Source organism: Euprymna scolopes, chromosome 34 (assembly GCF_053919585.1).
Source record: "Euprymna scolopes isolate OS-2025 chromosome 34, ASM5391958v1, whole genome shotgun sequence".
Classification (NCBI taxonomy): domain Eukaryota; kingdom Metazoa; phylum Mollusca; class Cephalopoda; order Sepiida; family Sepiolidae; genus Euprymna; species Euprymna scolopes.
Window position 1 is genome coordinate 21,572,081 of NC_136515.1, and position 16,488 is coordinate 21,588,568.

General features: G+C 35.0%; 1 protein-coding gene across 1 annotated transcript in view; it reads right to left on the reverse strand.

Moving 5' to 3' along the window:
• LOC145259124 (gem-associated protein 5-like) overlaps window positions 1-16,488 on the reverse strand; it is an 827,294-nt gene that overhangs the window by 668,744 nt on the left and 142,062 nt on the right. Inside the window, exons 16-17 of the mRNA XM_080116800.1 lie at window positions 5,218-5,367; window positions 1,369-1,494 (exon numbers count right to left, since the gene is read on the reverse strand). Coding sequence (XP_079972926.1) covers window positions 1,369-1,494; window positions 5,218-5,367 — 276 coding nt within the window. The remainder of the gene's footprint in view (window positions 1-1,368; window positions 1,495-5,217; window positions 5,368-16,488) is intronic.

The window sequence follows — 16,488 nt, forward strand, 5'->3', positions numbered from 1 at the left end:
CAAGATGAGCAATAAAAAATGAAATTCCTCCAAGATGAGCAATAAAAAATGAAATTCCTCCAAGATGAAAAATGAAAATCCTCCAAGATGAGCACTAAAAAATGAAAATCCTCCAAGATGAACACTAAAATTGAAATTCCTCCAAGATGAACACTAAAAAATGAAATTCCTCCAAGATGAGCAATAAAAAATGAAATTCCTCCAAGATGAGCAATAAAAAATGAAATTCCTCCAAGATGAGCAATAAAAAATGAAATTCCTCCAAGATGAGCAATAAAAAATGAAATTCCTCCAAGATGAGCAATAAAAAATGAAATTCCTCCAAGATGAGCAATAAAAAATGAAATTCCTCCAAGATGAAAAATGAAAATCCTCCAAGATGAGCACTAAAAAATGAAAATCCTCCAAGATGAACACTAAAATTGAAATTCCTCCAAGATGAACACTAAAAAATGACATTCCTCCAAGATGAGCAATAAAAAATGAAATTCCTCCAAGATGAGCAATAAAAAATTAAATTCCTCCAAGATGAGCAATAAAAAATTAAATTCCTCCAAGATGAGCAATAAAAAATGAAATTCCTCCAAGATGAGCAATAAAAAATGAAATTCCTCCAAGATGAGCAATAAAAAATGAAATTCCTCCAAGATGAACACTAAAAAATGAAATTCCTCCAAGATGAGCAATAAAACATGAAATTGCTCCAAGATGAGCAATATAAAGTGAAATTCCTCCAAGATGAGCAATAAAAAATGAAATTCCTCCAAGATGAGCAATAAAAAATGAAATTCCTCCAAGATGAGCAATAAAAAATGAAATTCCTCCAAGATGAACACTAAAAAATGAAATTCCTCCAAGATGAGCAATAAAAAATGAAATTCCTCCAAGATGAGCAATAAAAAATGAAATTCCTCCAAGATGAGCAATAAAAAATGAAATTCCTCCAAGATGAGCAATAAAAAATGAAATTCCTCCAAGATGAGCAATAAAAAATGAAATTCCTCCAAGATGAGCAATAAAAAATTAAATTCCTCCAAGATGAGCAATAAAAAATGAAATTCCTCCAAGATGAGCAATAAAAAATGAAATTCCTCCAAGATGAGCAATAAAAAATGAAATTCCTCCAAGATGAGCAATAAAAAATGAAATTCCTCCAAGATGAGCAATAAAAAATGGAATTCCTCCAAGATGAGCAATAAAAAATGGAATTCCTCCTAGACAAACATCGAAAAGAAATTCTACCAAGGCAAACAAAAAAATTTATTTCAAAGAAAAAAATTCCTCGATGAATGAAAGGAAACATTTCTCTAAAAGTAAAAAAGAAAAAATATTCATTGAAAAAGAAAAAAGATTAAAAATAAAACTTACCAGTAAAGATTTTCTTTGTCAAGTTAATGATGTCTCTCATTACGTTTTCTCGGGGACCTTGTTCTAATTTGCTGCAAAGTGGGAACATAGACTTTCGATATTTTCTCAATTTTTTACTCTTATTCTCTGAAAAAAAAAAAAAAAGATATAAGATTAAATTTACCAATTGCACATGATGAATATCCAAAGGAATTAAATGGGGATAATATTTGACAATATTTCCTAAAAGAATATTAAGTGTTTGTTTCGAATTCTCCTTATATTAAAAGACAAAATGGAAGAAAAATCTGCATGCGGTACATACCCATGACAGAAAGAGTGCATCATGTTCCAAAAATCATGTAAATTGATCAAGTAGCTTTATTCTTAAATGAGAAAATCAAATTTTGTGGCCAAATGAAAAGCAACACTATCACACTGCCATCTTAAAAACAAGGGAAAAACTCAGAATGACTCAAACTTGTGAGATATTAGAAAGCCATTCTTAATATGGGGGGCATTGAAAGGAAAACTCAAATTTGCTTAAAAAGGACTTTCTTTATAAAAATTAAAACTACTTGATCAATTTACATGATTTCTGGAATACGACATTATCTTTCTTTCACAAGTACATACATTACACGGGTTTTTTTCTTTATTCTTGTTTTTTTTTTTTTAATATAGGGAGAATTCTGGACCAGGGATGAATATTGTTCTTCCCCTGCTTCTCTGTCTTTCCTCTTCTCTTTCTATGTTTTCATACTACTTTTCTTTTATCAGTCATTCTTTCTTTTATTCTACCAGATTTTTTTCTTCTTTCTTTCTTTCTTTGTTCTGTTTTTCTTGATTTACCTATAGACAAATTACTTATGTTTGGTGACAAAGAAAGACAAAATCAGTTTTTTTTTTTTTAATATAAATCGTTCCAAACAAGGCATGAAGCCACTTGATATGACCTTTAAAGAACATCAAGGTCAAAAACTATAAGTGTTAGATGGATAGATTCTGAACCAGAATACAGCAATTCTTCCCTCTTTGTCAGAAACATTGTGCATGGAATGTGAAAACTAAAGGACAAAATCAGGGAAACAAGTGTTACAAGGCTGTCAAAAGTAGAAAGGTCAACATTCTACTCTCTTGGAATATGGATTTGCTAAATGTATTGCTATTTGGGTCTAACTAAAAAAAATTCTGATAATAAAAACAAGAATCACAGACGAAGTTCATTTACAATGTCAATTTTTACAGAAGCACCAAAATGAGAGAATTATTTAGCAAGATACATACACAGCGCCCTTAAGTATGACAATTTGCAGCTCAATGTAGCCCTTTCTGCCATTTGACTTTTATGTGTTGCTTATCAGGAATTCATTTTTATGGAAATTTATTTGAAGTTTTTTTTATAAAACTTTTTGAATGAACCAATTCCATTGCATAGAAGTCAGCAAAATGCTTTCACAGGGCACGAATAAAGCTTTGATTCATCTTTACTGTAATACCTTACAACAAAAAATGAGAACTGTCGGATAAGCTTCACTTGAATTTGGTAAACATGTATAGAATTGACTCAAGCTTATTGTTCCACATTTTGGATTGAAGAATAACATACAAATACGAGGGGCGTGCAATAAGTAAAGCCCCAGACCCACTTCCAGTTGTCTGATCTAGATGAAATTTTGCATGTGTAATGATTTATATCTCTACAGGTTATGAGGCGAATTACAGCTCTGAACTAATTGTGATTTCTGTTTTACATGTGTTTGAACTGAGTCACGTGTGAAATGGAGCCTGTTGAATGTCGAGCAGTGATCCGGTTTTTGTATATGAAAGGACACACACCACAGGAGACTTTTGATGAAATGAAAGAAACTTATGATGATAATGCCACATAATATGACCTTGTAAAACGCTGGCATCGTGAATTCAAACATGGCTGGAAGTCTGTGGAAACAGCTCCCAGACCGGGCCCCCCTCCCACTTCTGCCATTGATTAGGCATCTGTCCGTCAAGTTGAGGCTGCCATTTTGGAAGATCGGCGCATTACTATTCGCCAAATAGCCCAAGATGTCAAGATTAGTACAGGGTCTGTGGAAACTATCATTCATGACCATTTGCATATGCATAAGGTGTCTGCCACATGGATTCCCAGGTGCTCACACAATTCCAGAAGCGAGAACGTGTCGATGCTCAAGGATGAATTTGGAGATGTGCCAAGAAGATGAGTCAAAGTTTTTCAAAAGACTGATTACACAGGATGAAACCAAGGTCCATCACTATGATCCAGAGACCAAAACCCAGTCAATGCAGTAGAAGCACTTGGACTCATCACCTCAAAAGAAGGCAAGGGTACAGCTCTCTGCTGGCAAGATCATGCTCAGTCTTCTGAGACCAGGATGGAGTAGTGATGATAGATTTCCTGGCAAAGGGTACCACAATTACAGGAGCCTATTATGCTTCACTTTTGAGGAAATTAAGGGAAGCTATCAAAATCAAGAGGTGGGGCAAGATCAGCGAAGGTACCCCCTCCTGCAGGACATCCGGTCCACAACTCGCATGTCACCAGATCAGAAGCACGGGTGTGTGGTTATGAAATCCTCCCCCATCCTCCCTACTCTCCTGACCTTGCACCCTCTGACTTTCACCTCTTCCCAGCCATGAAGTTGTTTTTGAAAGGAAAGCGTTTCCCAGATGATCAACCTGGGGTGTTCTACAAAAACGGTCTCCAGAGCTGCATCAAACGATGGGAGAAATGAATAACTCTGGGTGGTTCCTATGTAGAGAAAGACTAATAACTGTGCCAAGTTTTGTTGCTCTACTGCTATGGGAAGTGGGTCAGGGGCATTACTTATTGCACACCCCTCGTACTTATGCATATAATCTATTGATGACATTTGGGGGTTTCATTTTATGAGTAGCATTCCAAAAGTAATGTCTCCTATTTTTTTTTTTTATTCCGCCCGAATGAATCAGAGGGGACTTCAAATTGCATTGTTATGATGACTGAACTTATGCATCTATGACCTGAAAGTATCATCTCTCTGTTGCAGATATTGACTGTGTGAGACTCTAAGAAAGCAATCACTGTCATGGATGTGTGTCAGAAGCAAAGATGCATCATTGAATTACTAACAAAAATGCACTGAAGAATGGTGGTGACTATGTAGAAAAATAAATTCTGGCCCACAAAAGGGTACTTGCTTTAATAGTACCATTCCCATGTTTGTAGATTTTTAACTTTTTGAGTTTAAAACAAATAAAAAAAAAAAAAAAAAAAAAAAAAAAAGCTTTACTTTTGAAACGACCCTCATATTATAAAATGTTTTCTGGATGCCCATGAACAGCTATCCTTTATTGCTAGCAAAAGTGCTTTAAGAATGGCAATGACTATGTAAAAAAATAACTTCTGGAGCATAAAAGTTTGCACGTTTTAATGGTACCACTCTTGTATTCGTAGCTCTTCAACTTTGTGAATTAAAAAAAAAAAATAGGAGGCTTTACTTTTTGAACGACCCCCATAAGTATTCAATCTACATAAAAAAATGATCGAAGTTAAAAACAGAAAACACACAAATGAATTCTTCTTTATTTAATCTATGGAGGTAGCACGCAGTCATTCTGTCAGCCATGACCAAATAGAAGTACTAAGTAATTTGCAATTGCATTCTCCTTCAACCACTACGATGAGTATCACTTTCAACTGAATTTTACCAAGTACTTTATCTGTTACACCACGGGTCCTTGTTGCGGTTCAAATCCAACAAGATACACCTGAAGAAGTTTGGAAGTTGCATCGGCTAAATCGTGTGAAAAATAAAGATAAAAACAGTAGTTGGAATTATGCAAAATATCTGGATTTCAAAAATAACTTACCATCTATCGTACGACTTTTATCATCAGAAGGTTTGGCAGATTTGGAGGAGATTGTCATCAACTCTGGTCCAAGGATGTCTTCGACAGATTGACAACTTGTTTCAATTTTTTCTTTATCTTTTTCATGAGCAACCACATCCTCATAGTGTTCTTAAAATAAAAAAAAGATATACATATATATATGTGTGTATGTGTATATATATATTTGTGTGTGCTGCTATATATATCTATCTATATATCTATAAAAGTGAACGTGTCTGCATCTGTCTGTCTGTGTATCTGTGTGTGTACATTTCCCTACGCAATAACTGTCAATTTTAAGTCTACAGCCTCGAAATTTGATATACAGGGTACTGAGATTTGGGAAAATCGATGTGATCGGTTTTCGGCCAAAAATTTGGCGTTTAAGAGGTCAAAGTTCAACGATTTGACCATTCTCTCTACAAAACTCTGACAATTTTGGGTCTAAAAACTTGAAATTTTAGATATAGGTTCCTTGGACATGGACCTAACTTAATAACTTGATTTGAGCCCAAAACAATAAATTTTAAGGGGTCATAATAGGCGTCAAAGTTTTTAAAAAAACTGACCCCTTTTTTTTTTGCTCACCTTCAAATACCCGGGCAACGCTGGGCACCCATGCTAGTATATCTATAAAAGTGAACGTGTCTGTATCTGTGTGTGTGTGTGTGTCTGTCTGCATGTATACATTTTCCTATGCAATAACTTTGTCAATTTTAAGTCTACAGACTTGAAATTTGATTACAGGATACTGAGATTTGGGAAAATCTTTGTGATCCATTTTCGGCCAGAAATTTGGCTGTTAAGGGGTCAAAGTTCAACGATTTGACTTTTGAGAACTCTACCAAACTCTGACAATTTGGGGTCTAAACACTTAAAATTTTAGATATAGGTTCCTTGAACATGGATCTAACTTAATAACTTGATTTGAGCCCAAAACAATAAATTTTAAGGGGCCATAATAGGGGTCAAAGTTAAAAAAATCTGTGGTCTCTACCAAATTACTCAGATAATTTCTGGTCTAAACATTTGAAATTTTCCATAAAGCGTATTCACAGATAGGGCAAGCTTTTTCTTTTTTTTTCGGTTTGGGTCGAAAATTTTTAGTTACCAATATATAAATGTATGTACGTATGTATGTTTGCATGTCTGCCTAAAACTATCAACAGAGGCGACAGATTTTACCAAGATCAATATCGTTTTAAAGTTCGACCTTTCATAGGACAAATATCGAAAAATTGGCTAAAAACATTAATATATTCACCTTCAACTAGGCACTTTTCTAAAGAGGGGGTGTCGCTTTTTTTCGCTAATATTTCTGAAAATATCCTTTCCTTTCGATTGTCTAGCCTTAATTTAAACATAAGTCACTTCAGGTTTGGTGGTGGTCGTAACCGCAAAGACGTCAGTTTTTTCCCCCGTTCTTCTCCTCCTTTGTGGTACGGGTTCGAGCCTGCCTTCCTACTACCACTTTTTTTTTTGCTCAACATACACATCCAAACACCCGGGCAACGCCGGGCTGAAATGCTAGTATATACATATATATATGTGGTGTGCATGTGGGTGTGTGCTACAATATTTTTTATATAATTAAAGAAGGCATGATTACAGAAAATTGGAAGGTTCTATTTATAAACAAGGGTGACAGGAACTGACCAATCAAATTGAGTAATGCTCTGCTAAAAACCAATCAGAAACTGGAATCACTTCATAAAATGTACCAGATCTTATAGAATTCTGCACATACATTTTCGTCTTTATGCAAGAAGGAACTCTATTCTTTATAGATTGGCTACCCACTGGAAACTCTTCTGAAATTACACACGACTTAATTTAAAATATTATGTATCTTCTAATATTAAAAAGGGAAAATGAGTGTTTGTGTGTGTGTGTGTCTGCTAATAATGTTTTTCAGACACATTGGACCGTGACAAAATTGATATTGTTAGATAAATCTCTCGAATCAAATGTACCATTGTACATTGTACTGCACTTTTTTCAATAATACATCTTGGAATTTTTTGAAATTTTGCACAAATATTAAACATGATAGGAGTAAAAAAGTAACAAAACGGATTTTCTGGGAAAACTCTGGTTGCCTTTCGGGTTAAAATGGCTAAAATTGACACTTTTATGCTTATTAAAAGAAATGGAAGCCTTAGATTTTTATAAAACTTTCTGAAAACTTGTAACTAACTGATTTCTATATAATTTTGTTTGTCTATACTTTGCGATAACTCTTTGGTGTGCCCCAGGGGCTCTTTTAGGGCTAATAAAAACACTCAATTTTTTTGACTATTTTACCATATTTGTCCCAAATTTTCTGTGTATGTCTATTTAGCAGTTTTGCATGGTGCTGAACTCAAATTTAAATATGTTAAGGCTTGGGGGACTTTTGGGGTTAAATGGGAGGGGGCAAATGATGGACTTAGTCATTTCTTTTTTTGCATGGTGCAGAACTCAAATTTATGCAGTTAAGGCCTAAAACTGCACTGTTTTTTTTTCATTTTTACCAAGATTTGACGTCCCTTGGGGACATTTGGGACTAAATGGGGGCGGGCGCAAATGCTGAACTTAGTCATTTTTTTTATGCCTCATTCACTGTGCACTCACAGGGGACCATGCATGCTTCACTTGTTTCTATTAAAAATCCTGGGCAACGCAGAGTAGGGTTTTTTTTGTATAAAACAGTATAACAAATGATGTTTTTTTTTTGTATAAAACAGTATAACAAATGATGTTTTTTTTTGTATAAAACAGTATAACAAATGATGTTTTTTTTTGTATAAAACAGTATAACAAATGATGTTTTTTTTTGTATAAAACAGTATAACAAATGATGTTTTTTTTTTGTATAAAACAGTATAACAAATGATGTTTTTTTTTGTATAAAACAGTATAACAAATGATGTTTTTTTTTTTGTATAAAACAGTATAACAAATGATGTTTTTTTTTTTTTTATAAAACAGTATAACAAATGATGTTTTTTTTTTTGTATAAAACAGTATAACAAATGATGTTTTTTTTTTCTGGACAACACGTTTATTAAATATACCTGTTCTATCCATGATACTGAGCACTTTAAATAGAATTAGTATAGAAATGTGTTTTTGAGCAAGAAATCAGAATATGCCACTAAAAATGTCCAATAATTAATAGTTTGTAAGTATATATAATATGAATCTCATCTGTCTGTTTAAATGTATGTATGCATGTTTGTCTTAAACTTTTGACAGACACGTCAGAACGTTACAAAACCTCAAACTTTCGGACGACAAATATAAAAAAATTGCCTAAAAACATTAATTCCTCCAACCTCAACTGGGCACTTTTCTACAAGGAGGGACCACTTTTTTTGCAGATATTTTCGATTGACTAGCCTTAATTTAAACCTTCGCCACTTCTGGTTTGGCACCCAGGCTAGTCTGTAATAAATGGACATAAATCTGCTGCAATATCTTAAAAATACCATATATCAAGTTAAAAAAAATACCATATATCAAGTTAAAAAAATACCATATATCAAGTTAAAAAATAAAGAGAAGTAACAGGTCAAAGCAGTTCACCTCCTCTCCACTCTCAATTGCTGACTTTTTAATAATGGCTGTGGTAAGCGTTATTAATAGAATTATCAATTTAAAAAAAGAGAACTTATGCATTTTGCATACGAGAAACTAAAATCTAATATTGAGACTTTCTTAAAACAAATGCGTTACACATATTTTGCATAAATTAGAGATTCTGCAGAATTCTATTTTTATTTCAAGGTTATTATAAATAAAGCTTAACTTTCATAATTATGGGTCGATTTCATAAATCTTAGGGCTTAGATTTTGAATATAAAATTACATTTAAATATGCATCAGTAAATGTGGGTGTCAAATTGAAAAAACTATAATTAAAAAAAAATAAACTTCTTATGCATAAAATGTTTTTTGCTAAAATTATCATTGCAATCAAACCATTTCTTTTTTAACTCAAACAAAAGCTATTGCCAATTGAACATATTCAGATCGTATCTAACAGGGAACTGTGGGGAATTATGTTGCAAGATGTTTGTTCACATTACATTTAAACTTGTGCAGGTTAATACAGTTAGAGAAGCATAAACAGGGAGGAAATTCCAAAGTCCAGCAATGCAAGGGATAAAACTATTAAAGTAGAAGGCTATCCAGTATCTAGGGAACTCCACAGTGAAGGGGTGGAATTTTGTTGTTTGATAGGGGCATGTATTTTCTTTTTTAATTTTCAGTTTAAAACGATTTCTTTCTTCTATTATTAAGGTATTATTTTATATGACTATTAGCATGAACGCTGGAGAAGAATATTTTTTCTATCATTTCTGGTTGGTGCATAGACTCGTAATAATGATACAGCAGTAAAGAAACATATCTATGTCCATATATATATATATATATATATATATATATATATATATACACACACACACACACACAACTAGGCATATACTTATATTTGTGTGGAGATATATATATATGCCATATTTCATAAAATAAAATAGACTTTTTTTTGTCTATTAACTCTATTTTCGATCCTTTCCAACTTCCAAATAACAAGCTTCACTTCTGGCGAGAACTGGTTGATGTAATCACCATATTTATCATAAGTCCGAGTACTTTCCAATCCTTCAGGATTCATTGTAAGGGATAAATTAATCTAACTGGTTTTGAACAATTTATAAATTTTTTTTAAAGGATTGGAAAGTACTCGGACTTATGATAAATATGGTGATTACATCAGCCAGTTCTCGCCAGAAGTGAAGCTTGTTATTCGGAAGTTGGAGAGGATCAAAAATAGAATTAATACACAAAAAACGTCTATTTCATTTAATGAAATATGCCATGGAGTAAAAAATGCTGCATATATATATATATATATATATATATATTACACCATCTGTCTCTTTCTCTCTATATATATATACAGAATATATATACAATGGATATTCTTAGTTATACCTTCTATTTTTTTATTCCATCAGAGAGTATTGCAAATTGCATTGTTATGATGATTGAACTCATGCATTCATAACCTGAAAGTTTCATCCCTCTGTTGCAGATGTGCGTAATCTAAAAAAAGCAACCCGTCATGGATGTGCATGAGAAGCAAAGATGAGTCATTGAATTCGTTCATGCAGAAAAATCTGAACCAATCAACATTCACCAACATATGTTGAATATTTATGAAATTGATGCAGCTGATGGGTTCGTCGATTTCAGAATGGTAACAGATGTGAGTGACAAAATACACTCTGGACTTTTACGACTGAGGCATCAAAAAAAGGCTGGCAGAAGTTCATTGGGAAACATGGTGACTATGGAGAAAAATAAATTCTGGGTCTCAAAAGGATGTTCATTTTAATGGTATCACTCCCATCTTCATAGCTCTTCAATGTTTTAGATTTTTAGTTAAAAAAAAAATAGGTCTTACTTTTGAACCAACCCTTATATATATATATATATATATATATATATATATATATATATATATAAATGAACTAGCCCGGCGTTGTGGAGGTGTGTGTTGAGCAAAAAAAAAAAAAAAAAAAAAGTGGCCCTAGGCAGGCAGGCTCGAACTCTTACGCGAAGGAGGAAAAGTATGTGAAAAAAAAATGTGATGTCTTTGCTGTTGCACCCATCACCAAACTGAAGTGACATAGGTTTAAATTAAGGCTAATCAATCAAAAAGAGGAGATGGCTTTAACACAATCCTGTACACGGTTCTTAATCATGATTCTTTCAGTTTTGGTTTTGGGCTTGATTTGCACAAGATGTTTGCTGAAATTAGACTCATTCCTGAAGACGGTCATATGGATTACATATTCTTTGAATTTTTTTCAGACAGGCTCTTCACATATGGTATACAAACTGTGGTGAGTTTTCGGGTGGTGTCCTTTCGTATTTAGTCCAGATTTCTTGGAGCTGATGTCATGCTCTCTGGTTAGTTGTTTTGGTGGAGGGTTACTTTTAGACTATCCATCTCCTCTTGATATCTATTGCTGTTACTACATATTGATTGTTGTAGGTAACAGGCAATTACTTTGTTTACATGGTGGGAGTTGAAGTTTAGATATTGACCAGTGAAAGCTTTCGATATACAGATGACAAACCCATGGCAAGCGTAGGTCATCAGCACATGTAGGGACGACAATTTGTTTCTTTTCCGTTGTGAACTGTATAGATAGATGGACAGAGTTCACATGGTCTAATAACGTTTGAACATCTTGGTGAGGTTAGAGTATGAATGCATTATCCACATACTGCAACCACATTTCCTCAATGTATTTCATGTATACACTGGCCAATATTGGGGACAATGGTGATCAAATCGCTAGACCTTCTTCCTATCAATACATATTAGGTCCCGTCATAAAGTATGTAGTTTTGACACAGAAGGTCAACATCTCAATTATATTGTCAATCGGGATGCAAGTGTTGGTTGGTTGTTTTTGTTTTACGGCATATCAACCTTTTTCAGGTTATTCAATGCCGAATTTAGTTATTTTGAGGAACGATTTTTAATGAAGTATATTTGTTTTTTTAAGTCGGATTCTATTTAACCCATAGTTGGGACCCTAACAGGTACTACCACTCCAGGTCAGAGTGGACCTGGGAGCAATAGCAATTAAAGGGTGGCTCCACACTCCCGAAGGCCTGCAAGGTGGGGCCTAACCATCGGATATAGTTTTAGGTCATATCCAGGACCGGGATGCAAATGTGTTTCTTCAGTGAAGTATCTGAAGTCAGCTTATCCTGTACCACCGTCAAGAGCCACTGTCAGTGGGTACGTTTGTAAACAGACTCACATCTACACTCACCATCTGGTTGGAATGAATAGGAACGTTGTTAATTATTTTGATGAAGTGAACTGAACTCTTAACATATGATGAGAATTTGTCTATGATTGAAGTGATTATATTTATCAGGAATTGGCTCAATGGATGACATGCTGAACCTTGGCTCAACGGAGGACATGCTGAACCTTGGCTCAACGGAGGACATGCTGAACCTTGGCTCAATGGATGACATGCTGAACCTTGGCTCAACGGATGACATGCTGAACCTTGGCTCAATGGATGACATGCTGAACCTTGGCTCAATGGATGACATGCTGAACCTTGGCTCAACGGATGACATGCTGAACCTTGGCTCAACGGATGACATGCTGAACCTTGGCTCAACGGAGGACATGCTGAACCTTGGCTCAACGGAGGACATGCTGAACCTTGGCTCAACGGATGACATGCTGAACCTTGGCTCAACGGATGACATGCTGAACCTTGGCTTAATGGATGACATGCTGAACCTTGGCTCAACGGAGGACATGCTGAACCTTGGCTCAACGGAGGACATGCTGAACCTTGGCTCAATGGATGACATGCTGAACCTTGGCTCAATGGATGACATGCTGAACCTTGGCTCAACGGAGGACATGCTGAACCTTGGCTCAACGGAGGACATGCTGAAACTTGGCTCAACGGATGACATGCTGAAACTTGGCTCAACGGATGACATGCTGAACCTTGGCTCAATGGATGACATGCTGAACCTTGGCTCAATGGATGACATGCTGAACCTTGGCTCAATGGATGACATGCTGAACCTTGGCTCAATGGATGACATGCTGAACCTTGGCTCAATGGATGACATGCTGAACCTTGGCTCAATGGAGGACATGCTGAACCTTGGCTCAACGGAGGACATGCTGAACCTTGGCTCAACGAAGGACATGCTGAACCTTGGCTCAACGAAGGACATGCTGAGCTTCGGCACTAACAATGGGCCTTAATGGAATACAGTCTTTATAAATCTTTGGAAGGCTGCTCAGTTATGGTAGTTTGCTGTAATGCTGAACTAGCTGTCTGTATTTTGCAAGTGGTAGTATTTACCTTATTAAGGATCTGTGACAGCTTACTTTCTGTATTCAAAGTCGGATTCTTCTTTACAAAAGCCATTAACACTAGCATTTACTGCGTTTGTCTGATGGTATTATTATTATGATATCATTCCTTCGAGATGTTAGGCTTTTAATTCTCAAATGCTTGTTTCACTTTCCACCTTAGCTCACATCAATGTTTATTCAAGACTGCCTCCTCTATTGGAGCTATCATATCTAAGCAGGGCTCTACATTGCGAGTGATTTTTCAAAATGGCGACTAGAAATAATGAAACGTTTATCTTTTGGCGATCGTTTTTCTTTCACTGAAAATCTTCCAAAGCTCACTACTGAGTGAAAAATATCTTTTCAACTTTTTTTTTTTAATAAAACGAACAAAGTTAAATTATTTAAACAATAAAAGTTTAATAGAATATACTCATTTTTTTTTTTTATTAACGAAGGTTATTTAAAAAAAACATTTGAGGAAATTAGAATGTTTATACCTTCAAGTATCAACATAAAATTTGTTGTATATTTAGAATTACACTTAAAAAATACAGAAAAAATTTTTTATTATGTACATAGTCATCACAGAACGAAGATGTTATATTCCAAAAATCATATGTGTTTGGCTAGTAACTTTTCTATTTGGCTTGTAAACAAAAATATTTAGTTGTCAAAGATCAACTAAAGATAAATTTGTCCATAGAGCCCTTCTAAGTATGAAATCTGCTTTATGGCTGTAAGGAAGTTGGGAACCTTTATTGAGCACTAATTCCTCAGAAGGGGTTAGCTGATGTTTACTTTTGTTTACAATGGCGTTTATGACCATGGTGAATTGCAAAGATGGAGCCTGACATCCTTAGCTTTCAAATTTTCCAATTTCTTTATTTGGCAAGATTTGAACTCCTTAAATTCTTTCTCATATGATATAATCAGGTATTTTCGGATGCAGGTTTGTCATCAGTTAGTGATATACTTTCCAGTAAGTGGGTAAGGTTTTTGAGATTATTATTAAGTAAAAATTACCATTTAGAGGGATAGGCCATCAAAATCATACCATAGTCACCAAAGAAAAAAAAATTACATAGAAATTTAAAACTAATATGATATTTAGTGCTTATACCTCTTCTGGGACGGGTATTCTATACATAGTTTTATGGAGAGATTGTGTGTTTATGATGTTGGAATAAAAACCAAATTAAGAAAACCAGGTTTCTTTTTTTTGTTGAAATAAAATTACAAAGTAAACATCCTTCTTCATCTTCAAGATTGTTATTTTCATGGCAACAGTGCTAAACCAACATCACAGTTTAAATTCTTTGCCAGTCACCTGACTAAGTGCTTTGCTAATGTTGCAAACTGCCTTGACCGCTTTGCGACTCAAGTTGAACTCTTACAAGAAAATAGCTCACATTTGTGTACACACTTGATATTTAGAAATGACACAAATTTCTCATTCTGTTTACATTCAAATAAATAAAAATTTGACTACTCTTCATCTAATATATAAAGTAAAGTCAGCCTCTTTTGTCATAACATTTTTCCAAGAAAATCTTTTGATAGATTGCTGTAGCATGTGTGATACAATCGCCACCACCAAATGTTATAAAGTGGGGAGCAAAAGACAAGAGGAAATAATCTTATCGGAAAAACAAAGTTAAAGGAAATGGGGTTGGTGGAAAAACAATGGATAGGAAGTTGTTCAAGATCCGCAAAAGGAAGCTGAGGTAGATTGTTGGTCAGGGTGTGGCGATGATTAGGACAAAAACAATTCAATATATTTTAGAATTAGTTTTAGTGAATTTTACGACAGTTTCATGACAAAGTTGAAGAGAGTTGCCAGTTGAAGACAGTCTAACACAGATCGTGGCTCATACCAATTTGAGAGAGCTTTAGGGGACGGAGATAGGCTGACATCAACTCACGAACACGGCCTCTACAGAATATAGATGTGAAGCTTCATAGGCAGAGGGTTGGTTGGTTGCTTGCTTTTGTTTTACGGCATATCAACCCTTTTTGGGTTATTTAATGTTGAATCCAAAGATTTTGAAGAAAAAATTTTAATAATAGAATATATTTGTTGTTTTCACGTCGGTTTCTATTTAACCCATAGTTGGGACCCTAACAGGTACTACCACTCCGGGTCAGAGTGGACCTGGGAGCAATGGTAATTAAAGGGTGGCTCCATACCCCCCAAAGCCCACAAGCTGGGGCCTCACCACTGGATATAGTTTAAGGTCATATCCAGGACCCCCATTGAGGGACTTTTACCCTCTGCAGGGGGGGGGCAGTCGGCGTATTCTAATGCCCCACCAACAGGGCCAGCCAGAGGGTTGGTGTATCACACACGCGCACACACACTCCAGTGTGCAAAAAGAATTTTCAGAAAATATCAGGAGTTTATGTTTTCTTTTGTTTCTCTTATTCATACTTTTATATTTGTTAACCCATGTAGACTTCCTTGACAGATGCCAATGTGCGAGATGATGACACAGTCAGAAGAAAAGATGAAGGAAAAAACTACAAAAACAGTGTTGGGATTGGCAAATGGACAGCATGTGGTTATCACTAGGGCTGTGACAACAGAATATTTTTTTATTCTTTTGACTCTCAAGTATACATCCAACACAGTAAAACACAGTCAATCAACCGAGAACTACATCAGTCTATATAAAAACATAAGATATTAACGGATATATACTCAAGAGTCAAAACAATGGAAAGAATATGCTGTTGTCACAGCCCTAGTTATCACACCTGTTAATAAGAACAATAAAATGTAATTATATTCTTTCCAGAAAATACTTTGACCAGATCAGAATTATTTCTTGTACTGATATATCCCACAAAAGATATATATTTGTTTAAAGAAGCCAAGTGGTCATGTTGGCTACATCAAGTAAAACAATTGAGTATGTCGCCTTAATGATTAGTTGCTTACAGTCAGAACTAGTAATATCCTTAAGCGTTAGATTTTGGCATGTCTTTCATCATCTCTCTCCTAGGCTGCAATACCAGTCTGTATTTATGGCTTAAATCAGCCGTAGCTACCCCCGACAAACCCGACAAGCTACTAAGTCTCATCCCTTTACAGTAGAGATCCCTAGGTGCAAGAAAGCCTTTTACTCCAATAGTTTCTTCCCCAGAACTGCGGGTCTTTGGAACTCCCTTCCGGGATTCTGCTTTCCCAACTGCAACGATATGCAGAAGTTCAAGTGTAATGTAAACAAACATCTTTCTACTCATCTCCCTTCATAATGACCCCACTAATTAAGTCCCTGATAGTAGCCCCCTGCTTCAAAGCGGCACTGTGCCTTGTTTGGGGTGAAAATTGAATTTAAAAAAAA